Source organism: Hyla sarda, chromosome 4 (genome assembly GCF_029499605.1).
Source record: "Hyla sarda isolate aHylSar1 chromosome 4, aHylSar1.hap1, whole genome shotgun sequence".
In the NCBI taxonomy this organism is placed as follows: Eukaryota; Metazoa; Chordata; class Amphibia; order Anura; family Hylidae; genus Hyla; species Hyla sarda.
Genome location: NC_079192.1, coordinates 22,969,553 through 22,990,416, shown reverse-complemented (window position 1 = coordinate 22,990,416; position 20,864 = coordinate 22,969,553). Strand labels below are relative to the sequence as shown.

Below are 20,864 nucleotides of genomic sequence, written 5' to 3'. Positions count from 1 at the left end.
CTGGGCCGTAAAGTGTTGCAGGCGGCGGTGGTACAGCCGACTGCCTGACCTTTTTTCTCTGCCCACCCAAGGGACGGCTTTGGTACGTCCCAAGGTCTGTGTCCCCCAATGGAGCTGATAGAGAAAAGGAGTTTTTTTTGACTTACCGTAAAATCTCTTTCTCGAAGGGTCCATTGGGGGACACAGCTCCCGCCCTTTTCCAGGGTTCCTTTTCGGTTATCTGTCCGAGGGAGTGTTCAGTTAATTTTTCTTCTGGTTCACGGGTTAAAGGGGTTAAAGGTTTACAGATGTCTGATGGCGGGGGTCCCGCCACTGGGGACCCCCACAATCTCTCCTGCAGCACCCGCTTGTCATGAGCTGCACGGAGCGAAGATCACTCCGTGCTGATGACTTGCGATACAGGGACCGGAGTATCGTGACCTCATGGCCCCGATTCCTCGTGATGTCACGCCCCATACCATAGACTTGCATTGAGGGGGGCAGGTCGTGATGTTATGAGGGGGCGGAGCCGTGACGTCACGATACTCTGTGAGTCATCAACAGGGAGCGATCTTTGCTCCGTGCAGCTGATGACAAGCGGGTGCTGCAGGAGAGGCTCGTGACGGCCACTCCCCCCTCAATGCAAGTCTATGGGACTTGCATTGAGGGGGCATGGTCGTGACGTCATTGCACCAGTTCGCTCCTTGCACCAGATGTCTGGGGGGCCAATCAGACATCTTATCCCTTATCCTTTGGATAGGGGATAAGATGTCTAGGGGGGAGTAGCCCTTTAAGGTGTCTTAGGTTGCAGTAAATCTTCTGTGTAACTCTTGCCATGTAAAGCCCTGCGCCTCTGTATTCTACTCTAGAAGCAATGATTTCAGAGGATTTTTGCCAGCTTTATAGTTCAAGACCCGTATGTGGTTACCAAGAGGGAGCCATGTTGTGAAATGTAACAAATATAATTAAAATATACCGTATTTATCGGGGTATACCACGCACCGGCCTATAACACGCACCCTCATTTTACCAAGGATATTTGGGTAAAAAAAGTTTTTTACCCAAATATCCATGATAAAATGAGGGTGCGTGTGTGCGCGTGTATACCCCGATATACCCCCAGGAAAGGCAGGGGGAGAGAGGCCGTCGCTGCCCGCTTCTCTCCCCCTGCCTTTCCTGGGGTCTATAGCGCTGCTGTGGGCCCTTTTCACCCCCTGGTTATCGGCGCCACTGCCTGTTCTGTCCCCCTGACTATCGGTGCCGGCGCCGATAGCCAGGGGGAGAGAAGCGGCGCCGACAGCCAGGGGGAGAGAAGGGGCAGCGGCACCCATTGCCGGCGCCGCTGCCCCGTTGCCTCCCCCCATCCCCGGTGGCATAATTACCTGAGTCGGGTCCGCGCTGCTCCAGGCCTCCGTCGTGCGTCCCCAGCGTCGTTGCTATGCACGGCGCGGCGCTCTGACGTCATGCGCCGCGCCGTTCAGCGCATAGCAACGACGGAGGCCTGGAGCAGCGGAGCAGCGCGAACCCGACTCAGGTAATTATGCCACCGGGGATGGGGGGAGGCAACGGGGCAGCGGCACCGGCAATGGGTGCCGCTGCCCTTTCTCTCCCCCTGGCTATCGGCGCCGGCACCGATAGTCAGGGGGACAGAACGGGCAGCGGCCCCGATAACCAGGGGGTGAAAAGGGCCGACAGCAGCGCTATAGACCCCAGGAAAGGCAGGGGGAGAGAAGCCGGCAGCGACGGCCTCTCTCCCCTGCCTTTCCTGGGGGGTATCGGCGTATAACACGCACACAGACTTTAGGCAAAAAATTTTAGCCTAAAAAGTGCGTGTTATACGCCGATAAATACGGTATGTGAAAAATATAATACAAATATAGTGCGTCCTATGTATAATCCGGTGTCCGTCCTCTCCAGGCGTGGTGACTAGGGAGATGATGGAGACCATGCAGAACGCTGACATCATCAGGAAAATGACTGAAGACTTTAATGAAGTTAGTATTACAACATTTTCTTCATGTAAACTCCTAAGTAAGGGCTGTGGACACTTTGGCAAATAGTTTATAATTTGTTTTCTGAAAAACATATTTAAAAGTGACAACCAATGTGAGTGTTGTCCTTTACTAATGATAATGACTTAACAAACATTGCCAACTGCTCCATACTTCTAAAGGGTGTATTTGTGTGTACAGTATCCTGTGTATATTTGATGCGCAGGATTTAATGCTGCTAAGTTCAATGTATACTTATTGACAGAACTCAGCTTCAAATCTGCAACTTCAAATTCTGCGCATTAAATATGCACAGGATACTGTACATGGGAATACATCCTAAAGGGTTTTTTCTCTTTCGGTTGTTTTTCTTTATTATGTATAGAATAGGAAATCATACAGTATTAAAGGGGTACTCCACTGGAAAACATTATTATTTTTTTAAATCAACTGGTGCCAGAAAGATTTGTAAATTACTTCTATTAAAATATCTTAATCCTTTCAGTACTTATCAGCTGCTGTGTGTTCCACAGGAAGTTATTTTCTTTTTGAATTTCTGTCTGACCACAGTGCTCTCTGCTGACACCTCTGTCCATTTTAGGAACTGTCCAGAGCAGGAGAGGTTTTCTATGGGGATTTGCTCCTTCTCTGGCAGTTCCTAAAATGGACAGAGGTGTCAGCAGAGAGCACTGTGGTCAGGCAGAAAGGAAATTCAAAAAGAAAAGAATGTCCTGTGGATCATATAGCAGCTGATAAGGACTGGAAGGATTAAGATTTTTTAATAGAAGTAATTTACAAATCTGTTTAACTTTCTGGCACCAGTTAATTTAAAAACATTTTTTTTTTCCAGTGGAGTACCCCTTTAACAATTCTGCTCACATTACTTTGCTATTACCAGCACTGTAACCTGTTATATAGTAAACAAAAATGGTACAACTCACAGTTTAGTCCATAGTATCGCCTACGATGGACAGTCATGTTGTGTGATCCATAGTCCCCACATATCTAAAATGGAGAAAAGTATTACTTCGAGGAGCGGAACTTAATTTTATACATTATTACTACCTACAGGTCACATGATTGATGCCATTTATGGTCATTTTAATTAGCCTATGGATGTATTACACAGGACTTAACACTGGTTATACCATGCTGTACAGCAGTAATTCCCAACCAGTGAGCCTCCAGCTGTTGCAAAAGAACATATATTACTGGTATATAAGAGTTTTTTTTTCTCTATCTGCTCCATTGGGGGACACAGACCATGGGTGTATGCTTCTGTCACTAGGAGGCTCGACACTAATGGCAACAAGAGAAGTCGGCTCCTCCCAGCAAGGTATACCCGCCCACAGGCACCTGAGGTAATCAGTTTTAGCTTAGTGTCTTAAGGAGGTGGATATGGTCTGGAGTTCTCTCCAGACCAGGTCTTATGTTTTATTATTTTCCTAGTTAGGGATGTGTTATTTTTTTTTATTCCTTTTTCTTTCATGTTTTCAGGTGGGGATTCAGGAACTGCGGCTCACTGTCTCCCCATTGCGATTGAGGGGGCACAGACATTACGTATATGCGCTGTTAACCCCCTCTCGCCAACGGTCAGCGCCTGGGGTTGTACCTCATGGGTCCCCCTATTTCCCTGCTCGCCTCGCTCGCACATGGTAGCTCGGCGTGATGTAGGTGACAGAAAGCTGACTGAAGACCTCATAGAAGACTTCATTTGGTAAGTTCTTCTGACTGAGGTGAGTATATTCCCTTTCTCCTTAGGTACAGCCTTGCAACCTCTGGAGACCCTCACTTTTTCTCAGGGGCTGGCCTGGACAGGGTTTTTTTCTATATTTATTGCTGGGGTGAGCAAGAGCATTTTTTGACTGGGGCACAGCTTTATTCATACTTTTCACTTTCCTGAACGATATGCGTGTGTGGTGTGTGCGTTTCTTTAAGCGGCTGACAGCCGCGGCGTTTTTACTATGCGGGCGCATGAAGCGCCAGCTTACTTTCGCTTTCGGCAGCAGTCGGCTGCCAGCGGCGTCTCGCTCGCTTCCCCGCAAGCGCACATGCGAATGACAGTGCTCTCTGGGAGAGGAGCGGTCGTGGGCGCCATTACTGACCTTCTTGTCAGAAGCTGAGGGCACTATAGCTCCGCCCCCCCCCTGTTGTAGGGGCTTCTAAGAGGTGCAAATTAGCCTCCAATCAGCGCTGTGCGCGTGTTTGTGAGAGGCAGGGGCCAATCAGCAGTGCCCCTGCTCCTGGCCCGCCCCTCTTTTGCTATTGGCTGGCATTTCTCCACTAGAACGGAGTTCTCCTCACAGCAGCTGCCCTGGGGTCACAGACTTGGGCTGCACAGACAACTGGAGCGTTAGTTCATCATTTTGTCTGTAAAAGCTGTAATTCCAAAATGCCTGGTTCTGCTGAACCCATTTGCTCCCTCTAAACAGTTAACTGGAGTGTTAGCCACTCATTACATCTGTAAAAGCTGTATCTCAAAAATGTCTGGTTCTGCTGAATCACTTGTTCTGACTGCTCCCCCAGACCCCCCTGCTATTTTACCCCAGTTGTCTACCAGACCTGGTGGGTTCGGCCGCCCCTCCAGCCTGGGTTCTCTCCCTCCCCCAGTCTATATCCAACTTGGCTCAGGTCTCCCGTTATGTGCTGACTGCATTGGAGAGGCCCTCCCGGCCCTCCGGAGGGTCCCACTCTCCTTCTATACTGATGCTCTTGCAGCGTCATGGGGGTGTTTTTCATCTGACTCATCCTCCGAGTCTTCCGGCAGGCATGGGCGCTCCCCTCACAGGCATCGCTCTGTTACTATGCCCTGTAGCAAGCGTCGCTCCCCTAGAGGATGCTCCCATGATCACCGCTCTGGCTCTCCAGACGCGCGTATCTGGTCAGTCTCCCCCTCTTCCAGGGCCACCTCACACGTTCCCATTCACCTGGAGAACTTGTGGATGCAGTTTCCGATTCGGCCTCTGATTCAGAGGACCACACGGATATGTCAGACATGGTGCACTCATTGGTCTCGGCCACAAGAGACACCTTCCGTCTAGAGGACCCAGGAACTTCGGACGTGGCTCCAGAAGTTTCCTTTAATCATGCCCAACCTCCAGGGCTGCCTCACCTCGTTCCCATTCACCCGGAGAACTTGTGAATGAAGTTTCTTTTTCGGCCTCCGACTCAGAGGACCACACGGATATGCCTGATGTGGTGTACTCATTGGTTTCGGCCATAAGAGACACCTTCCAGCTAATGACCCAGGAACTTCGGACGTGGTCCAGAAGTTTCCTCTCATCGTGCCAGACCTCTTCCAGTGCTGCCTCACCTCGTTCCCATTCACCTGGAGAACTTGCTGATGAGATTTCTGATTCGGCCTCCGACTTCAAGCAACGCACGGATGCCTGATGTGGTGTACTCATTGGTTTCGACCATAAGATACACCTTCCATCTAAAAGACCCAGGAACTTCGGACGTGGCTCCAGAAGTCTCCCTTTTCTTTGTGCCCGACCGGCACCCAAGACCTTCAGCTCTCACTCTGAATTTTACACCCTGCTGGTATCCGCCTGGAGGCACCCTGACAAGAAGTTTCAGGAAACATAGAAGGTTCAAGCGCGGTATCCCTTCTCCAAGGACCTCATTGCTCGGTGGACCTCCTCTCCAACTGTGGATCTGCTGGTCTCCCTCCTCTCTAAGGCACCTACCGGGCCTTTGGCTGATGCGGCTGCTTTCAAGATCCAGCGGACATGCAGGTGGAGACTTTGGCAAACTTTGCCTTTGAGACAGCAGGATCTTCCTGCTTTTGCTTCGGCCTGGGGGTCAAGGGCCCTTTCAGTATGGTCTCCCATCTCCGCCAGGGTAGTCTTCAAGATCCCTCTGGAGGATTTATTTAATCTAGCTCCTGATGCTCCGCAGCTGGAGATTTTCTGTTCCATGCGCAGCCACTATGCTGCCTTTGCCACAAGCTACCTGGTAGCCACCGTCCCTCCATGTGGCTTAAAGCCTGGAATGTGGACGCCGCCTTCAGGAAGTGAGGCGTCGGGCGGAAAAGAGTTCTTTATTACCTCTAGATATGGCTCACAGAACCGCTTTCCGTCGTAAGTCCTCCTTCGGGTTCTGCGGACCTTTGGTGCCACCACAGGGTACCAACAAAGGGTCCAGCCGGGCGCCTTCATGGGAAGAGGGCTCCTTCCTTCTGAACCTGTCCCTCCCGGAGGTCGGCTATCCGTTCAGGCCGTTTTGCGGCCCCATCAGGCACCCGTAGGCCTTCCTCGATCTGATGGGTCGCCCCCACCAGCTGACCTTTCTCTGGTGTTGGTCGCCTCTTACTCTTCCGGGATGCCTGGACCACTCACATTCATTGTCCCAGTTCCTTCAGGGAAACTTTTTTGAGGTTTTTTCCAACCTCTTTGTGGTCCCCAAGAAAGGCGTTTCTGTTTGCCCAATCTTGGTTCTCGAGTATCTCAGCCAGCATCTTCTGCTTTCCATCCCGAATGGAGTCTCTTCGGTGCTGGCGTCCCTGGTTCATGGGGAATTTTTGTTCTTCGGTGGACATCAAGGATGCCTTCCTCCACATCTCATTGTTCCGGTCATCAGCGATACCTCCGCTTTGCAGTTCCAAATGGTCATTTTCTATTGTGGCTCTCCATTTCGGTCTGGTTACTTCTCCGCAGACCTTTAAAGGGTACCTCTCATCAAAAAAACTTTTGATATATTATAGATTAATGTATGCAGAATAACTTCACAATTGCATGTGCTTCTTTCTATTTAATTTTCCACTTTGAAGAAATGACCACTAGGGGTCTCCCTACCAGTCCTGGCAGCAAGCATTTCAGACTCATGCTGGAGTCCTAAACACTACGAGCTGCCAGCCTGCTTTGTTCACAACCTGTTTGGCTGTGAACAAAGCAGGCTGGCAGCTCTGAGTGTTTAGGACTCCAGCATGAGTCAGAAATGCTTGCTGACAGGACTGATTGGGAAAAATACAATAGAAAGAAGCATATTTTTCATTAACATGCTATTGTGAAGTTATTCAACATTCATTAATCTAAAATATATCAAAAGTTTATTTGATGAGAGGTACCCTTTAAAAAAGTCCTGGCGCCTGTGATAGCCCCTTTTACGGACAACATTTGTTTCCGTGATTCCTTACTTGGACGACCTTCTGATCAGAGCTCCAACCAGGGCCCAGATCCTGGAAAGTCTTAGTCTCAACCTCCAGACCTTGTCTCTCTCCGGTTGGATGGTCATTCGGGACAAGTCCAACTGCTTTTCTGGGGCTCCAGTTCGACGTGGCCTCTGCCCACTTTCAACTCCGCCGACCAATCGGCTGACTCTCTTATCAAGAGTCCGATGACTTCGGCACCCTGCTCCAGTTTCCATTCGCTTTTGCATGGATGTCCTTGGTCGGTTAGCGGCGGCCGTTGAGGCCGTGCCATTTGCCCAGTTTCATCACCGACCTCTTCAATTGGTGATTCTCTTCCAGTGGGACAGGTCTCCATTGTCACTCGACAGTCTTGTCGGTCCCTTCTATGGTGGCTTTGTTTCCCCCCTGCTTTTTCGGGGGCGCTCCTTCCTGCCCCTCCCTGCCAGTCTGTCGGGCTGGGGAGGTGTTTTCAAGGACCGGCCGGTCTGGGGCCTTGGTCCCTCGAGAAGCCCTTTTCCCCTTCAACATGTTGGGGCCTAGGGCAATCCTTTCTTTGCTTGCTTCTTGGGAAATTCCCTTCTGGGCGGAACTCAGGTTTCCGGCCATCTCAGCTTTTCATTACGGGCGTTTCTGGGATGTGGTCTTTCTCAGCCGATCCTCACCCGTCCAAGGCGAGTGGTCCCTACATCCAGAGGTGTTTGCAGTGATCTGCAACCTCTGGGGCGCTCCAGGCGTGGACCTCTACGGCTATGCCCTACCTTATCTGTTTCCTCCCCTTCCTCTCTTTTCGGGGTCCTGAGGAAACTCACAGCAGAGGGCGTTCCCGCCATTCTCGTGGCTCAGACTGGCCCCGGTGGGCGTGGTACGTCGTCGTGGTCAGGCTCCTGTACTACTTCTGCACCTTCCCTATCGTCCAGACCTCCTATATCAGGTCTCCTGTGCCACCCCTATTTACCCTCTCTGCTTTTGACAGCGTGGCGGTTGAGACAGCGGTTCTGAGGACCCGCGGTTTCTCTTCCCAAGTGGTCCACACCATGCTGAGGGCTCACAAGCCTTCCTCAGTCTTATTTCTGTTGGTGTGAAACTCAGCCTTTTTCTCCGGTCGTGGTTGGCTTTCAGCTCCATTAGGGGTCAAATGTTTCGGCTGTTTCCATTCTTTTTCAACGTTCTTTGGTGTTCAATTATCATGCCCGAACCTAGTTCAGGGAGTGGCACAAGCTGCCCCTCCTTATCAGTCCCTTTTCTCTATCGGCTCCATTGGGGGACACAGACCGTGGATGTATGCTGCTGTCTCTAAGGAGGTGTGACACCATGGTAATAAAAAAAAAAAGTCAGCTCCTCCCAGCAGGATATACCCGCCTTCAGGCTCTGAGCTAGTCAGTTTAAGCTTAGTGTCTGAAGGAGGTGGAAATGGTCTGGATTTTCCAGACCAGGTCTTCTGATTTTTTATTTTCCTAGTTCAGGGACGTGTTAGTTTTTTATTTCTTTTCTGTTTTCAGGTGGGGGCTCAAGGACTCTGGTTCCCTGTTTCCCCATTGCGAGTAAGGGGGCACAGACATTGCGTATATGCGCTGTTAACCCCCTCTCGCCAATGGTCAACGTCTGGGTGGTACCTCATGGGTCCGTGTCCCCCTTTTTCTCTGCTCGCCTCGCTCGCGCATAGCAGCCAGGCGTGATGCAGGGACAAAAGCTGACTGAAGACTTCACTGAAGACTCCATTAGGTAAGTTCTTCTGACTGAGGTAAGTACTTCCCCCCTTATTTTCTCCATAGGTACGAACTCGCAACCTCTGGAGACCCCCTGTTTTGGCCCACCTTCAGTCATGGGGCCTGCTTATACAGGGGCTGCACGTTATGCTGGGGGAGCAGTGGCACCTGAGGGGGCATATCTTCTAAGGCACCTTACTTTATGGGGCATATAGTATGGGGCTCTTTATTATCTGGTGTGTGTGTATGTTGGTGCAACTACTACAGCGCCTTATTTGCGGCTGTCGGCCGCGGCGCTACTCCGGGCCGGGCGCTCTCAGCGCCGGCTTACTTTCGTTATTCTTGCAGCGCTTTATCCCGGCTGACAGCCGCGGCGCTGCTACGAGCCGGGCGCTTCAGCGCTGGCCGCCCGCTCTATTCCCCCGAGCGCATATACGGCTAGGCAGGTGCGCTCGGGACAAGGAGCGTGCGCCATGACAGTTCTTCTTCGGCCGTCTGTAGCTCCACCCACTGGGCCGGGAGCTCTCAGACGTGCGAAGCAGCGTCCAATAAGCGCAGTGGGCGCGATTTTCTATGTAAGGGGTCGGTTACTGTGTGCCTTGCTTCAGGCACGCTCCTCCCTCATTATTGGCTGGCCTGTTAAGTCTCCCTGGCTGCACGGAGCGAGTTCTCCTCACTGCAGCTGACAGGGGACACAGACCATGGTGATAAAGTTCCTGTCTTCCTTTTTTTCTCACATTATGTCCGTACCCAGGGCTGTTCCTCCCTCCAAACAGAAACCTGGGAATTCAGTGACTTATTATATATGTAAGCACTGTAATACCAAGATGTCTGGCTCTGCTGAGCCCTCTTGCCCTGTCTGCTCCACTGCTCCCCCAGCCCCCTGGTGCCCCCTGATGCCCCTTCGGTCCCAGTGGGTTCAGCTGCTCCTCCAGCCTGGGTTTCTTCCCTGACCCAGTGTATGGCTGACTTGACCCAAGTCTCCCGTTCGGTGGCTGAGGCCTCCCGGGAAATGGTGTCCGCCTTGAAGGGGTCTTCCCTGCGCAGAACCTCTGACAGGGCCCGCTCCTCGTCTCGCTCTCATAAGCGTGCTAGAGGTGCCTCGTCTGACTCTTCCATTGAGTCTTCTGATAGACGTGAGGGTTCCCCTCGTGAGTCCCGCCCCCCTTATCTTCTGGGCACAAACGTCGCTCCTCCAGAGGACGTTCTCGGAGTCGCCGCTCTGCTACGCCAGAGCCGCGTACCCGGTCTGGGTCACCCCCCTCCAGGACTGCCTCTACTCATTCACATTCCCCTGGTGAACTTGTAGATGAGGTTTCCGAGCTGACATCTGGCTCAGAAGACCGCTCAGACTCAATTGCAACGGTGAACTTATTGGTGACAGCCATAAGAGACACCTTTCACTTGGAGGACCCAGGATCTTCGGATGTCAATCCAGGAGTATCCTTTCATTGTGCTAAGCCAGCACCTCAAAGATTCAGCTCTCACGCTGACTTTGACGTCATTCTGGAATCTGCATGGAAACATCCAGACAAGAGGTTCCCGGGAATCAAGTCAATTCAAGATCGTTATCCATTTGACAAGGACTTTGTCGCTAAGGTGGTTTCCCCTCCCTCAGTGGATCCACCAATCTCCCGGATCTCTAAGGAGACTACCCTGCCTCTGGCAGATGCCGCTGCCTTCAAGGATCCCGTGGACAAGAAGGTAGAATCTTTAGCGAAGTTCGCTTCTGAAGCAACTGGCTCTTCTTCGCCTCGATATGGGTGTCCAAGGGCCTGTCGGAGTGGTGCCAAAAGCTCCATCAGGATATCTCAGCGGGATATCCCCCCCCCCCCAGAGGATCTATCTGCTCTGGCAGCCCGTTGTTCTGCCTTTGCTGTGGGTCACCTAGCGGCTCTCCGCCGCTCTATGTGGCTTAAAGCTTGGAATGCGGATGCCGCCTCCAAAAGGTCTCTCACTGAGCTTCCCTTTACGGGTGGCTGTCTTTTTGTCAAATGCCTTGATGAGATTATCTCTGAGGCAACGGGAGGTAAGAGTTCTTTGTTACCTCAAAATAAGGCTTGCCCCACTTCCCAGAGGAAGTCCTTTTTCTTTCGGACCTCTGGCCCCAGTAAAGGGTCCAGGCAGGCGCCCTCGCGAGACAAGAAGGCTCCCTCGTTCCGGGCACGCCCGTCTTGGAAGTCGGACTCCAACCGCTCCGGCCGTTTTGCGCCCAAATCGTGCAACCGCAAACCCACTTCTGCATGAAGTGAGGCCCCCACCCGCGGTTTCTTTTCAGGTGGGAGGTCGTCTCTTGTTTTTCTGAGACATCTGGAATTCGCACATTCAGGACTCTTGGGTCAGGGATGTGGTGTCCAACGGTTACCGAATCGAATTTGCCTCCCTTCCGAGGGATCGCTTTTTTCGATCTCGAGCCCCCCGGTCTCCTCCTCCTGGCGAAGCCATTTCGAGCGGCTCTCCAGTCTTTGCTTCTCCAGGGAGTCATCGTCCCTGTTCCTCCAGGGGAACGGTTTCGGGGTTTCTATTCAAATCTTTTTGTGGTCCCCCAGAACGGTTCTGTGCGACCAATCCTAGACCTCAAGCGTCTCAACCATCACCTTCTCATCTGCCACTTCAGAATGGAATCCCTCCGTTCGGTGGTGGCATCCCTGGAACAAGGGGAGTTTCTTTCATTGGTGGACATCAAGGATGCCTACCTCCATGTGCCAATATTTCCGGGCCATCATCGGTACCTCCGCTTTGTGGTTCCGGAGGGGCACTTTCAATTCGTGGCCCTCCCCTTCGGTCTAGCCATGGCTCCTCGGGTCTTTACAAAGATCCTTGCGCCAGTGATGGGCCTGTTACGGTCAAGGGGGATCTCTGTGATACCCTATCTGGACGACCTTCTCATCAAGGCTCCAACCAGAGCCCAGACTCTGGAGAATCTGGACATCACTCTCCACACTCGCTTCGGGTGGATGTCAACCGGGACAAGTCAGTCCTCTGTCCTGCCCAGTCTCTAACTTTCCTGGGACTTCGATTCGACACGGCTTCTGCCCGAATTTGTCTTCCGCCGGACAAACGTCTGGCGCTCCGGCCGGGAGTCCGCTCCCTTCGGACCCAGGTATCAATCTCCATCCGCACTTGTATGGAAGTCCTGGGTCAGATGGTGGCAACTATGGAGGCCATACCCTTTGCCCAGTTTCATTACCGCCCCTTTCAACTGACGATTCTTTCTCGATGGAACAGGTCTCCCTTGTCCCTCGATCGTCAGATTGTTCTTCCTCGCAGGGTCCGTCAGTCCCTGCTCTGGTGGCTCCGCTCCCCCCTTCTTCTCCAAGGGCGGTCCTTTCTTCCCCTTCACTGGCAAGTTGTTACAACGGATGCCAGCCTGTCAGGCTGGGGCGCTGTGTTCAGGGATTGGACGGTTCAGGGACTCTGATCTCCCCCGGAGACTCTTCTCCCGATAAACATATTGGAATTACGGGCGATTCTACTTTGTCTTCTTCATTGGGAGTCCTGTCTTCAGTCCCGTCCTGTCCGCGTTCAGTCGGACAACGCCACGGCTGTGGCGTACATAAATCGTAAGGGCGGCACTCACAGCTCGGCAGCCATGGCCGAGGTGACCAAGATTCTCTCCTGGGCGGAGAACAAAGTTCCGGCCATTTCGGCGATTCACATTCCGGGAGTGCTCAACTGGGAAGCGGATTTCCTCAGTCGGTCCTCTCCCGACCCCCGAGAGTGGTCTCTTCATCCGGAGGTCTTCACGCAACTCTGCGACCTCTGGGGCATTCCGGACGTGGACCTCTTCGCGTCCCTGCACAATCGGAAGATTCTTCTGTTTTTGTCCAAGTCCCGGGACCCTCAGGCTCTGGCCTTGGACGCCCTAGTGATTCCTTGACCGGGGTTCGCCCTACCTTATCTGTACCCTTCTCTTCTGCTCCTTCCCAGTGTGCTCAGGAAGCTCAAGGCAGAGGACATCCCCGTCATTCTGGTAGCTCCAGATTGGCCCCGAAGGTCGTGGTACGCCGACGTAGTCAGGCTCCTGGACGACGCTCCTCTACGCCTTCCGCTCCATCCGGGGTCTCTCTCAGGGTCCTCTTTGCCACCCCAATTTACAGTCGCTGTATTTGACAGCGTGGCGGTTGAGACCGCGGTTTTGAGGACCCGCGGGTTCTCTTCCCATGTCATTCACACCATGCTCATGGCTCGTAAGCCCTCCTCCGCAAGAATTTACCACTGTACTTGGCGGTCTTATTTTCGTTGGTGTGAGGCTCAGGACTTCTCCCCGGTGACCTTCTTGGTTCCCTGTCTTCTCTCTTTTTTGCAGTCGGGGCTGGAACTGGGGTTGTCTCTCAGTTCCCTTAAAGGTCAGGTTTCGGCCCTTACTGTTCTTTTCCAGCGACCCCTGGCTTCTAATTCACATGTCCGGACCTTCCTGCAAGGAGTGGCGCACGCTGTTCCTCCTTATCGGTCCCCTTCTCCCCATTGGGACTTGACTTTGGTTCTGAGTGCCCTCCAGGGTGCACCTTTTGAGCCCCTTAGAGAGGTGTCTCTCCGCCTCCTTTCTTGGAAGGTGGCGTTTCTTGTGGCTATCCCCTCCATCCGGAGGGTGTCTGAACTGGCAGCTCTTTCCTGCCGTTCTCCGTTTCTGGTGATCCACCAGGACAAGGTCGTTTTCCGGCCAGATCCTTCCTTTTTACCTATTTTGGTCTCGGCTTTTCATCTCAATAAGGACATTGTCCTCCCATCCTTTTGTCCGTCTCTTCTCATCCTAAGGAGCGCTTGCTACACAAGCGTGATTCGTCAGTGTGATTCCTTTTTCGTCCTTACGGAAGGTCGTCGCAAGGAACAACCTGCTTCCAAGGCCACCATTTCTAGGTGGATTCGGTCCGCCATTTCGGAAGCCTATCGCTGTAAGGGGAAGATTCCTCCTTTCAGGGTTGTGGCTCATTCCACTCGTTCTGTTGGGGCATCCTGGGCTCTCCAGAATAGAGCCTCGGCCTCGCAGATTTGCAAGGCGGCTACCTGGTCGTCTTTGAACACTTTCTCGAGGTTTTACCGAGTTCATACCTTCGCATAGGTTGATGCTAGTCTGGGTCGTAAAGTGTTGCAGGCGGCAGTGGATCGGCCGTCTGCCTGAATACTTATCTGCCCACCCAAGGGACGGCTTTGGTACGTCCCACGGTCTGTGTCCCCCAATGGAGCCGATAGAGAAAAGGAGATTTTTTAACACTTACCGTAAAATCTCTTTCTCGAAGGATCCATTGGGGGACACAGCTCCCGCCCTTTTTGGGTTTTTTCCTTTGGTTCTCTGTCCGAGGGTGTGTTCAGTTATGTTTTTTCTTCTGGTCCTCGGACAGTTTTAGGTTCTCTTTGGCCTATTGATCTCCTCCTATTGCTCTGGAACTTAAACTGACTAGCTCAGAGCCTGAAGGCGGGTATATCCTGCTGGGAGGAGCTGACTTTTTTTTTTATTACCATAGTGTCACACCTCCTTAGAGACAGCAGCATACACCCACGGTCTGTGTCCCCCAATGTATCCTTCGAGAAAGAGATTTTACGGTAAGTGTTAAAAAAATCTCCTTTTTTTCCCTTGGGACTTACACTTGGTCTTAGGTGCTCTGCAAAATGCCCCTTTTGACCCTCTCAGGGACATTTCTCTTCGCCTCCTTCCCCGGAAGGTTGCGTTCCTTATTGCTCTTACCTCTGCCGTTCTCCCTTCCTGGTGGTATACCAGGACAAGTTGTTTTCCGTCCAGGTTTGTCCTTCTTACCTGAGATGGTTTTTGACTTTTTCATCTCAATGAGGACATCGTCCTACCGTCCTCTTGTCCGGCACCTTCTCATCCCTGGAAGCGTTTGTTCCACAACCTGGTTGTGGTGAGGGCTGTTCGGACTAATCTCTCAGTCACACTTTCCTTTCGGCAGTGTGATCCCCTTTTTTGTTTTTCCGGAAGATCTCTGTATAGAACAACCTGCTTCTACGGCCACCAATTTTCAGTGGATCCGGTCTGCTCTTTTTGGGAGCTTACCGCTGCAAGGGAAAGATCCCACCCTTCAGTGGTTTTGCTCATTCCACTCGTTTTTCGGGGCATCCTGGGCCCTCCACTACGTGGCTTCGGCCTTGCCGTTCTGTACGGCGTCCGCGTGGTCGTCTTTGTACACTTTGGCGCGACCAATTGCCATGGGGAATAGGGAGCCCACATGCATATTGCATATAAAAAAAATCAATAACATTTTCACAAAATGAAGATTTGTAGTTACTCTTTATATTGTTTTTTTCAATAAGTCATCTCACTACACATTGTATAGGCAGACTTGCCATTCAGGATTCAAGGAAAACTGGGAATCCGTAAATACATGTAAGTAAGAGGAGACTGAATAAACCAATGTTTGCCAACCAGGGTGCCTCCAGCTGTTGCAAAACTACAACTTCCGGCATGCTCGGACAGCCGTAGGCATGCTGGGAGTTGTAGTTTTGCAACAGCTGGAGGCACCATGGTTGGGAAACAGTGCTGTACAGAGACAGGGCTTACTGCACTGGTATAAGAAATGTGAGCAGAATATTTACTACATGTATATGAGAAAACTATGATTTTCTATTCTATAAATTCTCAAAACACTAAAAAGGAGAAACCCCTTTGAGGCCTGTTTACATGGGATAAGGATAACAAACTCCAATCTGTGATCAGTGTTTGTTTACTGAGCCTTTACACAGCTTGACTAACCATGCAGCCGGCCAACACGAATGATCACTGGATTGTTCATGCGATCTCTGCTGCGGCACCTCAGTCATCAGGTGCACAGAGTGAACTTTGCTCCATTCCTGATGACTAGTTATGCGGCGCTGATGTCACGGCCACGCCCCCTCCCATAGACTTGCATTGAGGGGGCGGGATCATGACGTCAAGAGGGGACATGGCCATGACTTCACGAGCCTCTGGTGCAGCAGCCAGCTTTCTAAGAGAATGCCGGGTGCTACAGGGAGATCATGGGGTCCCAGTGGTGGGCCCCCCTGTGATCAGACATCTTATCCTTTATCCTTTGGATAGGGGATAAGATATCTAGGGGTGGAGTACCCCTTTAAACTCTATGGTCAGCCCCATTGCCTTGTTTACACAGCACGATGTTTGACTGATATCAATAATTTTATTGGGCGCACAATAGATTGCTGGCCCTTTTACTTGGACCATTTATCAGGAGCATTCCCTATACTTGGCCTATGTAAAAGGACCTTTATTTACTCATAAATGAGCAGGTTTTCATATAAATTCAATGATGTCTCTTTCCCCAGGACTCTGCAGACTATCCTCTGTCCCTCAGTAGCCGGCCATGGAAGAAATTCAGAGTGAATTTTGGAGAATTTCTTGGCATGTTGGTCAGCTGCTGTCAGTACAATATCATCTATGATGGGGTTCTTATGGACATACTTATCTCCTTCCTCACCGGACTCTCCGATTCCCAAGTACGGGCCTTCCGACATACCAGCACATTCGCAGGTGCGTTTTTTGCAGGAAATCACATTGCTTTATTTGGGCACCTTGTTTCTTTTGTACCTCTTTTGCCAAAAGCAGTTTCTATTCACCTCTAACTAGGTCCTATTTTGGCAATAGAGATGCAGAAGAAGCAATGATCTGATGGCTGTAACTATCAGCCTCTGGTCTGAGTGCCATCACTAGGAACTGGTTTATCCGGATAATGACCAGACTCTATAAATTACTGTCAGAACTGTACATCCCTAGGCTGTTAGTAGTCAGTAATCGCTGGCTCCAAACATGTACATCGCTGCTCCTTTTACCTATTTTACTCTGTTCTACCCCAGACCGAACTGATTTTGTGCCTTTACTAAAATGTTTGCATTTGGATAAATATCCTCAATGTCCATAGGCCATATCTGAGGCTATGGAAGAACACCTGAAGCAGGGTTTTGTTCTTGTCGCCATAGCAATGTTATGCAAAGAAGACATAAATTGCATCTTAATGGACAGGAGAATTACCAGAAGATTAAAGGGGTACTCCGCTGCTCAGCGTTTGGAACAAATTGTTCCGAAAGCTGGAGCCGCTGGGAGCTCGTGACGTCATAGCCCCGCCCCCTCATGATGTCACACCCAGCCCCCTCAATGCAAGTCTATGGGAGGGGGCGTGGCGGCTGTCACTCCCCCTCCCATAGACTTGCATTGAGGGGGTGGGGCTTGACGTCACGAAGGGGCGGGGCTATGACGTCACCAGCTCCCGACTCCAGCATTCAGAACCGTTTGTTCCAAATGCTGAGAAAACAGAGCATGAAAAGCAATTAAACATATTTTTCCAGTTTTTTTTAATACTTCAAAGTGAAATGATATTGCAGTTTCAAATAATAAGAAAGTCTTACGGGACTAAAATGTAAACAATGCAGCTTTTAAAAAGGTGACCTTTTGCTCTTCCCATCAAGGCCCAAAATACCCTTGGTCGATGAAGGGTTACAGGGCTTCTATGTAGCACTGATGAGTTGTGAGATTGTTTAAAATTTCACCTTTATTCTTATCCACTTAAAAGATAACGTGAAATGGTAGAAAAAATGTATTCAAAAAAATATCAAAAAATACATGCATATAAACAGTAAGCCGCCAATACTAGTGCATAATATAAAGTGCATATTAAGGCATTATTCAAGTTCATTTATAGGCTGAGCATACATTTATAACTCTGTGTGACATGGGCACTCCAGTTTGTCATAGTTCACACAGGTATATGTTGTTCAGATAATCTTTTCCTATCCACATGGATGATCACTTGTTTATGAAAACATCCAGCAAATTATTTCTAGGGCATAGTACACATCTCTCCTATACCATGTGTGCATAATAGTGTATATAGGATCCTGCACATTAACTTGCCTCAATGTCCACATCGGTAGTCCTTGCCGTCAGTTCACTCGACATACGGATTCAACGCGTTTCCTGCTGTAAATTTCATCAGGAATCAATGTAGTACATCATTGGGCCTCGCAACAATATCCATTTCTTCGGCTCCATGTAGCGTGATGCCGATGCGGCACTGGTGACGGCCGCCATCAGTGCTGTATCAGCATCACGCTAACATGGAGCCGAACAAATTGATATTGTTGCGAAACAAAATGCTGTACTACAATGATGAAAATTACAGCAGGAAACGCATTGAATCCGTATGTCAAGTGAACTGACGGCGAGGACTACTGTACAGGCTGAGCATACTGAAGCAAGCACGGGATATCAGGCTTTTCAGTACAGTCACTGCACGCTATGTCCATAAGAATTGATTCCACTGCAAATGGAATTAAATTGATTGGCAAATTGCAATATGTGCACTGAGGTTTTTTGATGCGGACATTGAGGCAAGCCAATGTGCAGGATCCTATATTTCAGTGGTCTTCAACTGCGGACCTCCAGATGTTGCAAAACTACAACTCACAGCAGGCTAATTAATGTGCAGGATTCTATATGTGAACTAATGCCAATGCATATATGGACTTTGAATTGATTTGCAAACCGCAATATGTGCACTGAGGTCAATTGATGTGGACATTGAGGCAAGCCAATGTGCAGGAGCCTATAGACCAGTGGTCTTCAACCTGCGGACCTCCAGATGTTGCAAAACTACAACTCCCAGCATGCCCGGACAGCCAACGGCTGTCCGGGCATGCTGGGAGTTGTAGTTTAGCAACATCTGGAGGGTCCGCAGGTTGAAGACCACTGCTATATACACTATTACGCACACATGGTATAGGAGAGATGTGTACTATGCCCTAGAAATAATTTGCTGGATGTTTCTATTATCAAGTGATCATCCATGTGGATAGGAAAAGACTATCTGAACAACATATACCTGTGTGATCTATGACATAAACTGGAGTGCCCATGTCACACAGTTATAAATGTATGCTCAGCCTATAGCCTATAAATGAACTTGAATAATGCCTTAATATGCGCATTATATCATCACTAGTATTGGCGGCCTACTGTTTATATGCACATATTTTTTGTATATATTTTTTCTACCATTTCACATTATTATCTTTAAGTGGATAAGTATAAAGGTGAAGTTTTAAGCAATCTCACAACTCATCAGTGCTACATATATTTATGAAGTGAGAGATATATATGGATATAATTACTGATCAGTGCAATATATTAAGGGGCTTCAGTCCTCAATCTGTGAGCTAAAAGGTAGAGATGCAGTCTATCAGTCTTCTGTTCTGCCTGGCTAAAGCCAAGGATGTCTCACATCTGAATTACTTGTCCTGTAATACACTGCCCAAAAAAAAAATAAAGGGAACACTAAGATAACACATCCTAGATCTGAATGAATGAACTAATCGTAGGAAATACTTTCATCTTTACATAGTTGAACAAAATCACACAAAAATTATCAATGGAAATCAAATGTATGAACCCCTGGAGGTCTGGATATGGAGTCACACTCAAAATCACAGTCGAAAACCAAACTACAGTCTGATCCAACTTTATGTAATGTCCTTAAAACAAGTCACAATGAGGCTCAGTAGTGTGTGTGGCCTCCACGTGCCCGTATGACCTCCCTACAATGCCTGGGCATGCTCCTGATGAGGTGGCGGATGGCCTCCTGAGAAATGTCCTCCCAGACCTGGACTAAAGCATCCGCCAACTCCTGGACCGTCTGTGGTGGATGGAGCGAGACGTCCCAGATGTGGTCAATCGGATTCAGGGGAACGGTCGGCCAGTCCATAGAATCAATGCCTTCCTCTTGCAGAAACTGCTGACACACTCCTGCCACATGATGCCTAGCATTGTCTTGCATTAGGAGGAACCCAGGGCCAACCGCACCAGCATATGGTCTCACAAGGGGTCTGAGGATCTCATCTTGTTACCTAATGGCAGTCAGGCTACCTCTGACAGACACAGCATATTATCTGTATAAACTGAGACCATGTATATAAAAAGGAATTGTATTTTTATTTATAACTATATCTACTGAAGAAAGAGTCATTGTACATTCTCAAGTACCCTGAAACGCGTCTAGGAATTATATTTATGGACACTTTATTACAATAATATTATCCAGCAAATGCAACCAGTCTACTAGTCCAGCCATCCATATTTTGGGACTGTACCTGAAACCTTCAGATTGCTGCTGACGTCAGACGCCTAGCCACGAGGACTCTCCTGGGTGATTCCATCTTTCCAAGTGCTGCAGCTATGGGATCGAGTCAATCACTAGCGCCTGCCAGCGCTCTCCGCGATCTGTACAGTACCTTCTGCTTCAACAACTATACGGGACCCAGCCGGAACATCAGCACTTGCGCGCGCTCCTCACGTCCTGCACAGCTTCATTTGTTCCAACTACCTGCTGCATTCACAGGGTGCGGTGCATACGGACCAACCGCAGCTGCGCCTGCCAGCGCTTTCCATCTAGCGTGCTTGATTGAGTCATCAGCACTACCACTCTGCATCAGGCGTCTGACCTCGCAGGTAATATACCGGCAGATGTTTGCTGATAGAATTTATAGGTGAAACCCCAGCATACGAACTGTATACCAAGTTAAATCCTGCAGAACTGTCTCCTTTTATACATGCTGGATTTAATGTAATAAGTGCCCTTTTTATTTTATTTTTATTATTTTATACATATTGTCCTTATTGTTGTGCATCTATTCCTGCCACAAGGGCCCTGTGACAGGAGGTGCAAATTTTATGCATATGCAAATTTTAATAAAATATAATAATTGAAGCACAGTCTCTTATACTAATGTCTACATAAATTTCTATCATGAACCAGTAACCCTGGTATTTTCCTTGAGGTATATGGTTACAATTGTTTTACTATATTTTCCATTTAACACCTAAGGTATAGGTGTAAAACTATAGTATACCTCTGAGAATTAATTGTGAACTGCACTACCCAAATTTTTACCTCTGGCAAGCACATGGAGGGCTGTGCGGCCCCCCAAAGAAATGCCATCCCACACCATTACTGACCCACCGCCAAACCGGTCATGCTGGAGGATGTTGCAGGCAGCAGAACATTCTCCACGGCGTCTCCAGACTGTCACGTCTGTCACATGTGCTCAGTGTGAACCTGC

General features: G+C 49.7%; 1 protein-coding gene across 2 annotated transcripts in view; it reads left to right on the top strand.

Annotated features, from left to right (window-relative positions):
• STAG3 (STAG3 cohesin complex component) overlaps positions 1 to 20,864 on the top strand; it is a 249,753-nt gene that overhangs the window by 39,576 nt on the left and 189,313 nt on the right. For both annotated transcript variants that reach the window (XM_056570147.1, XM_056570148.1), the window contains exons 6-7: positions 1,897 to 1,973; positions 16,083 to 16,287. In XM_056570147.1, the coding sequence (XP_056426122.1) occupies positions 1,897 to 1,973; positions 16,083 to 16,287 (282 nt within the window). The remainder of the gene's footprint in view (positions 1 to 1,896; positions 1,974 to 16,082; positions 16,288 to 20,864) is intronic.